Raw genomic sequence first — 15,562 nt, forward strand, 5'->3', positions numbered from 1 at the left:
AGGATCCACAGCCAATGCATTTTAATAGTTGGCAATTTAATTTAACAGCTAAGAAAGAGGGTCACAGTGTAGCATTAATTTGTACTTATCCAGTAATATGGATTCCCCATATTTTTTGTATGTGTCTACCTCGTGTTTCTGTTCATTTTTTATATGTAGTTCTCTTCCTTCTGAAAAACTGAGAATATTTTACATGCTTACAACATAGCCATGTTACAAACAGTTATGTTGGTTGTGTCTCTTCACTTTATGGAAATTTCTGTCATAGAAGTTATCTTTTTAACTATTATTATTAAATGTAAAATGTGTCATTTTTTACTGATATTTGAAGAAGCAAAATTAGAAAGCTTTCTAGTACTTTTATAGGCAGTATTTGCAGAAACTCACTTTTCACTTTGAAACCCAGATAATTGTATATAAGAATGCTCTTGTGTCAAACGGCTAGCCAGTTTTCACCACTATTATCAAAAGATCCATGGCTCATCCAAAGATCTGAGTCACTAATTTAATCTTCATGGATACATCCTCAGTTCTATTTGTCTTTCCACTGCTGGTAGTAAAAATAGATTCAATTACAGTTCTCCATATGCGATAACATCTCTGTAGCACTTGTCACCTTTTAGACCATTTTCCTGGCAACTTTTGTACACTCATTTTTGTTTTCTTTTAATTGTTAATAGAATCTTATTTACCACAAAGAAATGTGGTGGCATTTTGACTGGACAGTAATTTATATATTACCTTATAGAGAATTGACACTTGATAACTTTTTGGTGTCAAGTTATCCTATCTAATATAATAGATTTTTTTTATATTTGTTCACATCTATTTTCATAGGTTTGGAGAATATTTTAAAGTTTTCTTCTATAGATGATGCAGCAGCTGGTGAGATGGCTCAGCAGGTATAGGCAGCTGCTGCCAAGCCTAAGAACCTAAATTCAATCCCTTAAATTCACAAGGTGGAAGGAGAGACCCTACTCCTGCAAGCTGTCCTCTGACTTCCACATGCACAGTGTGGTACTCGTGTGTACCTCCCCCCCACACACATACACACACTCAATAATTAAGATACATAAAAATCTGAATATATTTTGTTACCGCACAGCGAGCCCCCGTGTCTGCGCTCTGTCCGCTACACCAGTTCGCGAGCTTCGGGCAAGGGGCTGGAGGTTGAGAATACAGACGCAGAGACAGACCGACACAGACCTTCAAACACTGGTACCAAAAGCCTTAAGAATGCCCCTTTATTGTGTTCAGGGGCATATAGAGATAGCTACGCCCCAGCCAAACCCACCAGAAACCACTCTCCTGCCATCAGGAACTCCTGAAGGTCTCGTGCTCAGAGCAGCTGTAGGCACTCAGATCAGGGGAAAACAAGTTGTTTACAAGAAATTCAGGATCTGGGGTCTCACTGCTCCCAACATTTTGTAATTTTTGATAGTCTGCTCCTGCATCTTTACCTCCTGTTACACTGTTACACTACAGGTGGCCTTGTCCACACTGTACTCATTGTTCATAGGCATATATAAAGTCTATTAATTTCTGTGTACTTTTGTTATTTTAGTGAATTTTTTTGTATTTATCATTAACTGCTTAAATATTTGTAAGCATACAAGATAGATGTTCAATTAAGTATTTTCTATTATTAAGCCCTTTTATTTACTAACATAAATTACTGGAAACCAAGGTGGAACCCTGTTCATAAAATTATTGGAACAAATATTGTAATACAAATTCAATGAAGCAAACATTTTTCTAAGAATATTTTTGATGTGGGATTTCCGTCTGTATGCTTTAAATATCACTGGTTAACAAAGGAACTCCTTGGGGCCTATAGCAGAGCCATAGGGGAACAGAGCTAGGTGGGGAAAACTAACTAAATGCTGAGAGAAAGGAGGTGGAGTCAGAGAGAAGCCATGGAGCCTCTGCCAGAGACAGACATGCTGAAACTTTGCTGGTAGGCCAAAACCTGGCAGTAATGCACAGATTAATGGAGATGGGTTAAAGTAAGATGTAAGAGTTAGCCAGAAGTATGCTTAAACTATTGGCCAAACAGTATTACAAATAATATAGTTTCTGTGTGATATTTCGGGGCTGAGAACAAGAGGCCTGCTGCAACATATTTTACATACATCAGTATTCACACTTAACTCCTTTTCAGAAAAGTATTATTTCATTCGGGTCAGAAATTTAATGCTACCAAATGAGGTCAATACATTCTCTAGAATTAAAAGATCAGTTGCAAACTTCAATGTAAATACAACTTAAATCAGAGATGGTTGTGTCCCAGATACAAAGAATGAAAAACACTGGCATTTGTAAAAATAACATTGCAAGGGGCTGAGAATTTAGTTTGTGCCTAGTATGAAAATGGTCCTGGGTTTCACATCCAGCTTCAAGTAAAGTAAAAATATACTATACGTTGCTTATGTGAATTTCTAGAACATAAAGACCCAGAGATCTGTTTCAAGTGACAGTCTACAGAATGTATCTCAACTACAGCCTCTTCACTCCAGTCACCCATCATTAAGCTTTTCCAAAAAGAGGGTAAAAAAAATAGAATGAATATTGAGTACTTATTGACTCAAGTACTCAACACTGCTCAACTGGTAAGGAGCCATATGGCGATCAGAAGTTATTCTACACAATGAACGGTTTCTTTAAACGATTTATTTCTTCAAGTATGTAAATGTGGGGGTTCACCTGAGTGCAGGTGCCCTGTGGAAGCTGGAATTGCAGGTAGCAATAAGCAGCTCCATGTATGAGTTGGGAGCCTAACTTGGTCCCTCTGCAGACCAGTAAGTCACACTCTGGAGTGCTGTGGTTAACCTCCCACCTTACTTCTGATTATTTATTCTAGATTATCCTAAATTGTCTGTGATTTGTTTAATTAGTAATTTGTTCTCCAAATATTTAGTTTAAAAATTGTCTGGACTTTCCCCTCTTTTCCTTTCTCCCTTCTCTATCCAAATCTCTTTCTATCTCCTAAGAATGTCGAATATCTTCCTAAAAGAAAATGATACCTTGAGTGGGCTCAGGCAATAAATCAATAGGTAAAGTACTTGCTAAGAACCATGGGACCTTGAGTTCAGATGCTCGTGACCTCTGAAAATGCTGTGTATGGCAGCAAACATCCGCACCCGCAGTGATGAGCGGTCAGAGGGAGGCAGATCACAGGCCCTGTAGTGAGCTTCAAACTAAGGAAGAAACTCTGTCTCAAAACACAGGAGGGAAGACTTGGGCACACAATCCCACCCACAGCCTGAGAGCAAAGGGCAATTGTTAGCTGCTGATAGAGAGAGAGTTTTCTCTAAGAATGTAGCCACTGTTAAATTGGCCGTGCTCTAGTGGAAGAAAAAAATCCAAACATATTTGAAAAGCACATTTTGTCTTGAAAAGTTTCATGACACCGGGGAAGCAGAGGTAGACAGATAGATCTCTGAGTTCAAGGCCAGACTAGTCTATAAAGGAAGAACTTTAAAATAGTCTGGCTATACAATCAGATCTTGACTCAAAAATGGGGATAGAGAAGAGAGGGTAGGTCTGGGAAGAGCTGGGAGAATGGGAGTGGATATGCTCAAGACATACAAAACTCAAAATTTTCCAAGAACCAATAAAGAAAATACAAGCAAAGGCCTTCTGGCACATGTGGGGCATTCAGAGAACACTCTGTGTGGATGATTCTCAGACGATGGAAAGAACTGTTTGGCTATCTCCAAAGAAAGAGAGGAAATTCTGCTCAATGTTCTTCAAAGGCAAAAATGAAAGATGCTCAAAAAACTTAACCCATGGAGCTCAAGTGGACATGGTACAAGGAAATGCACAGCAAGTATAGGACATCCAGGAGAACAGCACCTGTCCAGGTTAAGGGAGCTTACAGGTTTCCCATGAAAAATTCATGAGGAAGTAAATGTAGGTCATACGGCTCACAGTTTCACCCTCAAATAATGATGTACTACAAGTTCCATGTTCACATGTATTAAATTTTCTATTCCTAATAGATTCCTAATGTTAACCTTTGCCCCCCCCCCACACACACACACAATACCTGGAGTCACAAACTGGTCAAGTGCAGTCTCAGACGGAAGTGTTGACGGCAGCAGTGGCTGGGTCTCAGCACTGCCCACTGAGGCCGCCACCTGTGAAGCAGACAGGGTGCTTTACTCATTAGTACTGAAGCATGGAAAATAAAACAAACAGTAGATATGAAAAATATCCTTAGGGAAGCAAGTTTACAATGAATTTTACCAGTTACCATAACTACAGAACACTTTTAATCCTGAGTTATGGCTAGTTTTCTGATAAGGCATTTTCTATGTCCCTTTTTAGCAACTGTTACAATGTCCATAAATCAGTAACACAAAAGAACCAAATTTGATTTGAAGCCCAATTAAAATTTTAGGTTTCTGATATAAATAATGTATGGTTCTTACTTGCCTAAATGTTTATACTTATTTACACTTTTTTACCTCAAATTTACTGTTTTTGAGATTCTTAATTCTTTAGACTTGTTATGTAAATCAGTGTTTGGCCTCCATAAACGATCCCTCGAAAATGGAGTAAACTGAACTAGAATCCTCTGTAAGAACAAGAGCTTTTAACTGATGAGACATTTCTCTAGCTGTTATTTTCTTTTATTTATAACAGAATGGTTTGCTTTTGATGTTTCAAATTGTACACTTCAGTTTTAATAACATCTATAAAAATCAGTGTAAATGCTGAAGAGACAGATGACTCAGAATTTAAAAGCTCTTGCTGTTCTTCCAGCAAACCTACGTCTAATCCCTAGTACCCACACCACCCACAACCATATATAACTCCATTCCCAGGAGACTTAATATCCTATTATAGCCTCTGCAGATACCAGGTACATGTGGTAAACAGATAAATAAACAAACACACCATACATATAAAATAAAGTTTAGGAAAACTTCGCTGATCTAGAATTAAAAAAAAAAACAGCGAAGTATTAAAACATTTTACTCTATCTTGCCTCATATCAGAAAAGAACTTAAAGAGCTTGGTAAAATGCTGACACTGTGTTTCAGAAAACAACACTTTTATAAGATTAAGCCTAATAGAAATACTATAGAAAGCAAACACAAATTCACCTAGAGGTCTATAGATGAGGCCGCGGCTCTCTAAAATTGAATGCACTCAGTCTACTGTGTTTGGAACTTCTTAGGTGAAAAATACCTCTCTTGGGAGGGAGGGAAGATACCTCTTTTTCTTCCCATTTTTTTTCCTCTGTGAAAAGGCACAGGTCAGGGAACCCTGATTGCTCTTTGAGCTGATGAGGGAGGGGGATTTGACCGGGGGAGGGGGAGGGAAGTGGGAGGCGGTGGCGGGGAGGAGGCAGAAATCCTTAATAAATAAATAAATTAAAAAAAAATAAAAAAAGAAAAGAAAAAAAAGGAAAGTCACAAAGGGTGCATACCTGGGGAGCCCCCATGTTAGTGTATACGTATGACATAGGGCATCTACAGAACTGATAAATAAGCATTACTTATGACATAGAGACCTCCAGGTCACATCTATATAATCCCTGTGTTTACTCCTAAGCATATTGTACCTTTGATTTACAGTGATAACATGAAAGCAAATACTAAGATTACTTTCATTTGTAGTTTCTGGTAGAATCTCAGTTGAGAATTGACAGTATAAACCCTTTCCAATAGGCGAAAATCCTCACACACACATCTGTAGAGGAAGGAAACTAGCTGTCTGTGTTTGAGAGAGTATGCTTCCTTTTCCAGACTTTTCACAACACAAGAACCCCTCAGCTAGACTGAGACGTCTGTCCACCCCCATGTGGAGGTGGTGGAAGAAGACTTACTTAGAGTACACAGCATACTTAGTCATCCTTCCTTCTTCCTAGTATAACCCTCATTCTCACTTCTTCCCACTGTAAGCAGGAAACCTAAGTAGGAGGCATAGGCCTATCCTCTTCCAATAGTAATCGCACTTAATTCATCTATAATTTCCTTCGTTCATTAAAACTGCCCCAACGCAAAACTACAAGGCATGTCTAGTCAATGGACTGCATGCATTCCAGAATAGTTATGAACGCAGGACAATACAAAACTGCCAATTTTCTTAAAATATTATTAGATTTTAAAAAAGAAAGAAAATGTTCCTGTAATTTGATTATACAGCTCTTAGGCATGAATTCCATAGATGACATCATGTCACAATGTCAAAAGTCTGGATGCACCTAGCAGGCTTTTCTTGGACTTTCTCATCTTTTGTAATACATTCTGAGATCTTCAATTGATGAATTGGTGTTCCTAAATAAGACAAACTGAGTCTTCTTTGAGTTGACGAAATATATGATTATCATCTTATCATTTGGCTAAAGTTACAGAAGCCAACAAAAGATATAGAAAACCAACATATTATATTACTGTGGCCCATGATAGCAATGCTTAGGAAATACACCCCATTTCCCCCTTTGTATTTTCCTTCTAGTTCTTGTACGAGCTGTAAATACTTGAGCTTGATTGAAAACAAGGATATTATCCGTCTTTTTACTGAAGTCATAGAGATGCCAACAGAGATAGTTAGGCAGAAATATTTCTTCTAAGAAGCCTCTCGATTCATCCCTACATATACTACTCTGTGTATAGAACAAATCTTAATTCTCAAACAAGGGTCAGTAATATTTACCTGGTATCAGTTGTGATATAACAAGCCATTTCACTATGCAGAATAAAATGTCTTCACATCTTTATCTTTGTAAAGGCATGTCTTAGTACTTTCACACCCAAAAGCTGACTCAGCTTTGATTAAACTGTTTTTGGTAATCAAACTTCAGCCTTTAACATCAAATTCTGAATGTTTTAGTATATTACAATAGTCAGTCATTTTCCAACCTGAGCTTTATGATCTTAGCCAATTTTAACTCTTTTGAGTACTGAACATAAAACATACCTCATTTTTCAGCCACTTACATATGTGTACAGAAGTGTTGGAAGGAAGGAAAATGGTTATTTCATATACAAATAATTATTGAATCACTCTTACAGTGTAACCTCACTGCATGTTGACTACGTAACACACCAAAAACATTTGGCTTTCGAAGCAGAGTATAACATTGTGGACAACAACAGAGCTGTTGCATCTGTATCTGAATGGCTTCTATTGGTTTGGGTACCAGGGTCTCACTCTATCCCTCATTTTTTCTTTTGTAACAAAGTGCCAACAAGAATTGTTCAGTATTTTTCTCTCTTCAAAGACAATTATTATTCATAAATTAAACTTTCCAAATATTTAAACTGAAAATCAATCTTATTTAAATTTGTGTTCCACATAAGAAAAAAATTTAAAGAAAAGGAGTCACATTTTCAGTATCATTTATTCTGAGAAAAGATAAAACAAATTTAAAGCAATAGCAAAACAAATCATAGTCATAAAGTTATGTTGTATTTGGGGTTTACTGTGTATGAATGTCTCATTTTTAACTTTTTGTGGGAAAAGGGATGGTTCTCGGAGGAAAGGTATGCTACATCCATGACACAGGTGGATGGAGACTACAATTGGGAACTGTTTACTAGAGCAGTGCCTCAATGAACCCACAACACTGCCTAGCTACCCGCACTGTAGGCAATATACAGGCCCCAACCCTTACAAAGCTTAAAAAAAGACTGAACTACTGCTGATTAGATATCATCGCTAAGTCCCTAACATGGCCCTGACAACATAGAGTGGACAAGTCTAGTACTCAGGATCCAAATCAAAGAAGAGTCTGCTTGGAAAAGACAAAATGGAAAAGCCAACCAATAAACAGATCTTAACTTTTCTCACTTCTGGGAGATGAACAAATACAGACACAAACAGCCAAATAAGCTCAGTAGGATATATATTACCTCACCTTGTTTCCTTAATTCATAATTCCTACATTCTAGAAAAAGGCTAGTCAAGTTTAGATATAAGAGAAAGCATCAGGTGTGCCATTGCACACAGTAATAATGACCAGCAAATAAATTCTTGAGATTTGTCTCTTTGGGACAAAGATACACATCACATTAGCATGGTAAGAAAAACAATTAGTACATTTATGGACGTTAGAATGAATCCAAAAATAATAATTCCAATACATCAGTTTGTAATCTACTGTCTACAAAAATGAAATAATAATAACAATAAAGTGAAAATGGCTCTGCAAACACCCTAATGAAAATACTAATCCTTTGAAAAAATGATTTACGTAGGACTATACATTTAAAATAATTTATAGTAGAGAAGGTATAAATATGTATTAGTACGTAAAATGTAAGAGTTGGAAGATAGACTGCAAAATGACACCATCTAAGAAAGGCACAGTTATTGTGATCAGCAACTAACAGCAGCTACAGATGCTTGCCTGGGGTCAGTATGAGAGCGGGACCAACAGTCAGGGTGGATGAAGGTAGCACTTGGGGAGCCCCAACCTTCGCTACTCAATCAAATGCTACTGATAGATGTAGGAAGATGGAAGCCACTCACTGCCTTCAGTTATATGCCCACTGGTGATCACGTAAACTTTAATGGATAGTTCTTTTAACTTGTAATAATGTTGATATAAACCGAAAAAGTAAACTTGATTTTTCTTTCTGTATCAAGGTCTTCTTACATATGACAAATATAGTAAGTTGAATAAAACAAAATAGTTAACACAGAAAAATTATTATTATTATTTATTGATTAGCACTGATAAACAATGAATGAAAGAGCTTAAGGTAGATCTTATGGGTTGGCTGTCTAATTTCCTCCTAGTGCAACCTAGTGCACCCGAACCATCCTCTGTAACTATCTTTTGTTCTCTAGATACCATGACGTAAACATCTCTGCTCCTACACATGTTTCCCTTCATGACCTTCTGCCCACTAAGGACAGGCTTAGGAACAACAAAGCCAAGTAACCATGTGCCTGAATCCCTGAAACTGTTAACTTCAATATAGCTTTCATGCCTGAGATAGATTTTTCTTAAGCATCTAGTCATGGTGACTAATGGTTTATTAGCATAGCTATTTCATAGTCTTGTAAAAACTGGATCACTTGAGAAAACTTACTTTTAAGCATGTATTGATGGTGTTCTTCTGTGATTTTTCTGTGAACCAATTAATAAAACTCATTTTGGCATTTGATCATATCATTTCTCTTGCTGAATTAAAGGTACATACTATCTTTACATATAAGCTTGGAAAGTATGACATCTAGTGGGAACAGGGTAACTATGCTACATCTCCACAAAGAAGTCTAGTTTAGCACTAAATACAAGCTCTCTCTTTTGAATCTAATAAAAACAGGGGAAAAGGAAAGCGGACAATATAGGAGGTAAGTTTTATCAATGTCTATATAGTTAGGTTATCACATATACAAATATTATTTATTTAAACTTCTTAAATAAACGATACCAAATCTTTGCTTCTCTAATAGATTCTACAACATAGTTATTATCAACAAATACTTGAAAATTGATGTTTTTTAATTAAGAAGACATGCTTTTTGTATGCTTGGATAAAATTAAAGACCAGCGTCTGTTATTAGGAAGAAAGCCACATATGCAAAAATGAAGATATCTAAGAACACACGAATTTTACATATTTTAGATACTGAAGAAAAGTTTCTCATATAAGTATTTAGAGATGTGTTTGAATTATCAGTACTACATTGAAATCATCTTAACAGGTTAGCTTTCTCATTCTGCCTTGCCCTTTATTAAAAACTCAGGAAAACTAATGAATTTTTAATTATATAGAATATGTTTCATCTATTATTAATGAAAACATTTTGGACACCATTCTCTCTTGATTCTATCAGAAAAGGTAGGAAAGAGGAATTGATGACTCTCAACTGAAAGAAGCTAGGCGATCCCTAGTTGAAATTCCAACCCTGTCTCTTACAGTACAATTTGTAACAGTTACTTAACTTCAGAATAATACACTTAGGTGGGAAAGCACAAGGGTGTCTACCACACATGGCTAGTTGAACACATAACAAACTATTACAGTAAATGCAGAGCAGGAATCTTCTCAGAATACACGTTTTAAGAGCCACAGTGGTTATATTCATAACCTTAAGCTTATATATAATATTTTATCACTACTATCCAAATTCAAACTTATTCAAAGACTCAAAATGAAACATTTCTGTGTCCTCTCAATTACCATTGTTTCTGAGGTGGAAAGAGAGCTTGGCTCATGATCCTGAATGGATGTCCCTGAGGGAGCCCTCCAAAACTTGAACGAGTCATCTAAACCTGTGATGACAGAGAACAGTTAACATGACATTTCCCAGGTTCGCCAGCAACTAACAGAATACATACTTCTTAAGGAAAGTAAAGAAAAAAAACTAAAGAATGATGATTTTAACTGTGTTCATTGTAAGTTCTTGTTGCAATTCTTCCACAGACCCTGTCCTAGGAATTCTAACACCACACAGCAGAGTAAAACCATGAATGTACATTTCTAACAAACACCTAAAATACATCAATACAGATTAGCTCAAGAGCCATGTTAGGAGTAATGGTGATTCATAAAATAAAAATAACTGAGTAAGTTACTTTTCTTTCTTTTTTTATAAGTCTTTTTAAAAGATTTATTTATTTATTATATACACAATATTCTGCCTGCATGTATCCCTGTGGGCCAGAAAAGGACACCTGATCTCATTACAGATGGTTGTGAGCCATCATGTGATTCCTGGGAATTGAACTCAGGACCTCTGGAAGAGCAGCCAGTGCTTTTATCCTCTGAGCCATCTCACCAGTTTTGTAAGTTACCTTTTAATAGTGATAGTCATTTATAAAGTTCAAGTGCTTCATTAAATGATACTTTCACTTCCTCTAAGAAAGGAATAGAAATATAAATTTATAATTTAAGTAATAAAATATTAATTATAAAAAATCAATGGAATTTCATGATTTCAGTTATATATAACATAAATACATTTGCATATAGACATAAACAAATTTATGTCTAAGTACATCACATATATACTCATTAGACAATACATTCATATATTTGGTGGCTTTTGTATTTTTATTGAAAATTATAAAAGGAGACTGTAATTTCATTCCCAGGCTGCCCAGACCAAAATAATTACAACACTGTTTGGCCAATAGCTTAGGTTTCTTAATAAGTAACTCTTACATCTTAAATAACCATTTCTATTTATCTATAGCCACAAGACTGTGAACTACCAGTAAGGTTCTTGTGTGTTCTTTTCCTTCAGCAGCTACATGGTGTCTCCCTGACTCTACCTACTCTCTCTATATCTCTTTCAGTTTTGGATCTATTCTGCCCCGCCATAGGTCAAAGCAGCTTTATTCAATAATCAATAAAAGCAACACATATAAAGAAGGACATTCACATCAGAAACTTTTCAGTGTTAATATTCTAAAACATTAATTTCAAAACAAAAGCAACTTATGTTAAAAGAATATTCACTTTTATGAGATCTAATTAGTATTTATGTATAATACTTGGAAAGTCCAAAAACATCTATCAAGAGAAGTAAAACTGCTTTAGCAAAAATCCTGATAAATTTATGACATACCAAAAATAGATTTTTTTTTAAAGACCTTTACCAAACCAGTTAGAAGATTTAGTTAGAAAAGATCTTATTCTTAAGAAAGATTGGAGGAAAAAAAAAAAACAGTAGAGTTCCAAGAAATGTTCCAAAAAAGTTTGAGATTTTACTAGAGAAAAAAAGCTATAAAAGTTCACTGAGAGGCATAAAATAACTTAAAAAACATTAATAAGATGTCAAACATGGCTGCCATGAAGAATTTATAACACAGAATAATGTTCGGGCAATGTTTAGAGAAACAGAGACTAAAACTGCACATAAAACACATAAGATAAACATCACACAGTGGAAAATGGTAAGAGATAAGACATAAGGATAGTCTCTGGATTGCAGGACTGGAGAAAATTTTTTCCTGTGCACTTTTTATTTTCCAAATGTTCTTTAATGAACACGTGTGTTTAATGTCATTTTTTGCATGTGTAAGAGGTGTGCATGTCTTGTGTATACTTGAGTGAGGAGGTCAGAGGTTGATGCCACATGTCTTCTACAATTGCCTTCTCACTTTACATATTAAGGTAGGTCTCTTACATGAACACAGAGTTTGTCAGTCTGACCGTTCTAGCTAATCAGCTTGCTCAAGGGATTCCAGACCGCTGTGCATACCTTGCATGTCTTTTGGTGTTGAGGATCCAAATCCCAGTCCTCTCACTTGTGTTTTTTTTTTTAAAAACACTTAATCATCTGCCTGGCTCCTCAACCTCATTTAAAAGAGGTTATACTTTGTAAGAACGAATAATAATAATAAAGGTATTATACTTACCATTTAAATCACTGCATTCCGAAGTTTCAGTAAAAGCAGGAAAACTTAAATCAAACGTATATCTTCCTACATAAAAATGTTTCACCATCTGAATCAAATGTTCATAGAAATGGCAATGATATAACAGGGCCTGAAGGGCAGGTTTTCCTACGAGTGACAGGCCAGAATCCTCATCGTGGACACAGGGGCCCTGTAGGGAAGACAGAGAAAAGGCACTGATTTAAGAGACCATTTCTTCAAAAAGATCTACTGCATCTCAGTAAGGCAAAGGTGTCCCAGACCTTACCAAAGTACTTCTGGTCGCTGCTTAGACTAGAATGGAAAGTATTTCACTTTACTGGCCCCTGGTAGAAGGTTGAACAACTCTATCTCCTATAGGGTCAATTCATTAAAATGCTGATTAATCTCAACTAAGCAATTACACACTTGAGCACAAACACAATAGTATCTTTAAACCTACACACAATAGTAAAACAATTATTATAAATACCTGAAATAATGTGGTCTAGATAACGGTATTTAAAAAAATGTTCTACTTAATGAATCAGCAAAAATAGACAACATAAATATTGACATCTATAAGAAGCAGGTAAAACAGAACAAGAGAATGGCCATGCTTACGCATCAAGGCCAGTGACAAACAAAGTGGTTCCTTATTTATTATAAATTATTCTGTCAATGAAATCAAGGGCCTATCCATGCTAGGCAAGTAACTACCACTACTACCCCTATGTGGTCCTTTAAGGCATGACTTTACTAAACTACCCTTGGTGAGATATTTGTCAAAAATACTGAATCTTAACTGTCACCACTACAAGGAGTTTTCAGCAGTTATAGTAGGCTTAAATGTACACAACATAATAAAGAGACATGCAGCAATTACATCAAAAGGCAATTCCTTTGTCACTCAGAGCAAAAATTATCAACCTAGATGAAAACTGTGGTTTTGTTAAGGCAGGCTAGCGAGGGTGGCTCAGCAATAAAGCACGTACCTGCCATACAGGAAGCCCTGCATTTGGGACTAAAAGCAAACGAACACAAACCTAACAACTCTCAAGGGTTAACTCTAACTTCACTCTGGCTACGTAACAAAACTGAATCAATAAAACAAAAACCCTGAAATAACATAAAACTATTGTTCAATATTTCCTAGTGATGATTAATTTTACCTTGCAATAATCATGTAAAATTATTTAATTCATTTTATGAATTATGTCTATGTAATTGCCTCCTCTATCACAGAGTCCTAAATTCATAAATATTTACTGAGAACAGATAAACAAACATAAATTGTAATGGAAACACTATTCAGCACTCTTCACAATTAGATCAGCTTAGTCTTTACCCCATCAAAGGCCTTTTGGACGGACAATGGCAACAGCATTAGAAATGGGATGTCACAAAACCGCCATCTTCCAAGGTCCCACTTTTCTATCTTTAAAAGTAGTAGTAAAGTGAGAAGTAATAAGTACACTCTACAACAATTCTAGCAATTATTCTCTGAATTATAAAATTAAAAAGATAATCTAACCAAATTATACTTTTATTTAACAATTTTTTAAAACTTGTTCTTTTTTCAAGACAGGGTTTTGCTGTAGCTTTCGTTCTTTTTCTAGTCTTTCTAAGAAGATAAACTAGAGTTAAAAAACACAGATAACAAAAGATATCATAATAAAGGCATAACAATCCAAACTAGTTTATTCACAAAAAAAATTAGTATCTCAGAAAGCAGTATAAATCCAGTTATGACACAGGGGTCTGAGAAGACCAACCCAAGAGGCTCATTATGGCAATCATTTCTGGAAACATACAACATAATAGTGCCAATCAGTTTTCAACACTGACTATACAGAAGTCAAGTTCAAAGAAGAAAAATTATGTGTTGGTTCATGGTTTTTAAGGCCTCATCTTTAGGTGGCTAGCTCAATGAGTTTAAATCTAAGCAGAAACATCATAAAAGGGCACCATGACCACCAGATGAGCGCTGACCATCTCCTGGTAGCCAGGAATCAAAAAACAAGAAAAGTCATGTGTACCATGGACAAAATATCACCCCTAAAGGCACATCCCTCAGAGACTTCCTACAGTGCGGCCTCAGTTCTCAAGTACTACCAGTGTTCCATAGTGTTCCCTGTTAGTACACAGCCCTTGGGGACATTCAAATTCTACCAGTGTTCCATAGTGCTCCCTGTTAGTACACAGCCCTTGGGGACATTCAAGTACCACCAGTGTTCCATAGTGCACCCTGTTAGTACACAGCCCTTGGGGACATTCAAGTTAAAAAAAAAAAAACAACAACAACACAGAAAAAGGGAAAGTCATTTTGAAAAATATATACAAACTATAAAGAGATTGTATAGAAGAGGCAATCCTTCAAGTAAAGAGCTTAATGCATATTCAATGAAAAAACTTAAGATAAAATTTTATTTTTTTATTTTTTATTTTTTTAGAAAACCATGTATAGTAAAAGGTCAGAGATAAAAAAGAAAAGAAAGTGTCAACAGCCCTGCGTGCTAGAAAACTATAGGGTAAAGTCTTGGGAAAAATGGTTTTTCAACTCAGTACAGAGTAAATAGCCAAACTAACAATCCAGAAAATATTTAAAGAAAGTTTTAAATATGCTAGAATTCACAAGGTAGATAAGAATATGAAAATTTAGGGATGGTTCCTAGGAAAGGTGGTCCAAATGAAAGAGGAAAGAAGATTAAGGGTAGAAAAATTTGAGTTGTGATATAGACTTAGGATGCAGGAAAAACAAACAGTATTTCCAAAGAGAAAAGATATGTCACATAAATACATTTTTAAATTCTGTGCATTCTTATACACATAAATAAGCAACTGAGAACTAGATAAGTCAGCCATAAAAGGGTGGATAAGGAATTTTAACCATAAATTACTTAGTATGAATTATGTAATTTCCATTGTTCAGAATCAATCTGTGGACAAAGTCAGGTATGAATATAAATATCATCAAACCTCACAAAGCAAAGATTTAAATAAAAACTGGCAAAGGTTGGCCTCAGAAGTAAGGGAGAGGAGAAAGGACACTAATATAACACCTAAGGCATAGCTTGTCTGTCTTCTAAATGGGGCCCTGCAGGGTAAAAGGCAAAAGTGTCAGCAAGAGCAAGAAGAGTTAACAGTGTCTACAGGGAGTCAGTCACACAGGAACTAAATACATATGCAGGTGTCAGAGTAATAAACACAATACTGGAAATAAATTATTTGGAA

General features: G+C 35.8%; 1 protein-coding gene across 1 annotated transcript in view; it reads right to left on the bottom strand.

Moving 5' to 3' along the window:
* The window catches only part of Rttn (rotatin), a 134,740-nt gene that overhangs the window by 33,721 nt on the left and 85,457 nt on the right, over positions 1-15,562 (bottom strand). Inside the window, exons 33-35 of the mRNA XM_041640834.1 lie at positions 12,332-12,521; positions 10,149-10,240; positions 4,049-4,139 (exon numbers count right to left, since the gene is read on the bottom strand). Coding sequence (XP_041496768.1) covers positions 4,049-4,139; positions 10,149-10,240; positions 12,332-12,521 — 373 coding nt within the window. The remainder of the gene's footprint in view (positions 1-4,048; positions 4,140-10,148; positions 10,241-12,331; positions 12,522-15,562) is intronic.

This window comes from Microtus oregoni, unplaced genomic scaffold (genome assembly GCF_018167655.1).
Source record: "Microtus oregoni isolate MIOR12 unplaced genomic scaffold, Mior012 000065F_ref0000479, whole genome shotgun sequence".
NCBI classification, from domain to species: domain Eukaryota; kingdom Metazoa; phylum Chordata; class Mammalia; order Rodentia; family Cricetidae; genus Microtus; species Microtus oregoni.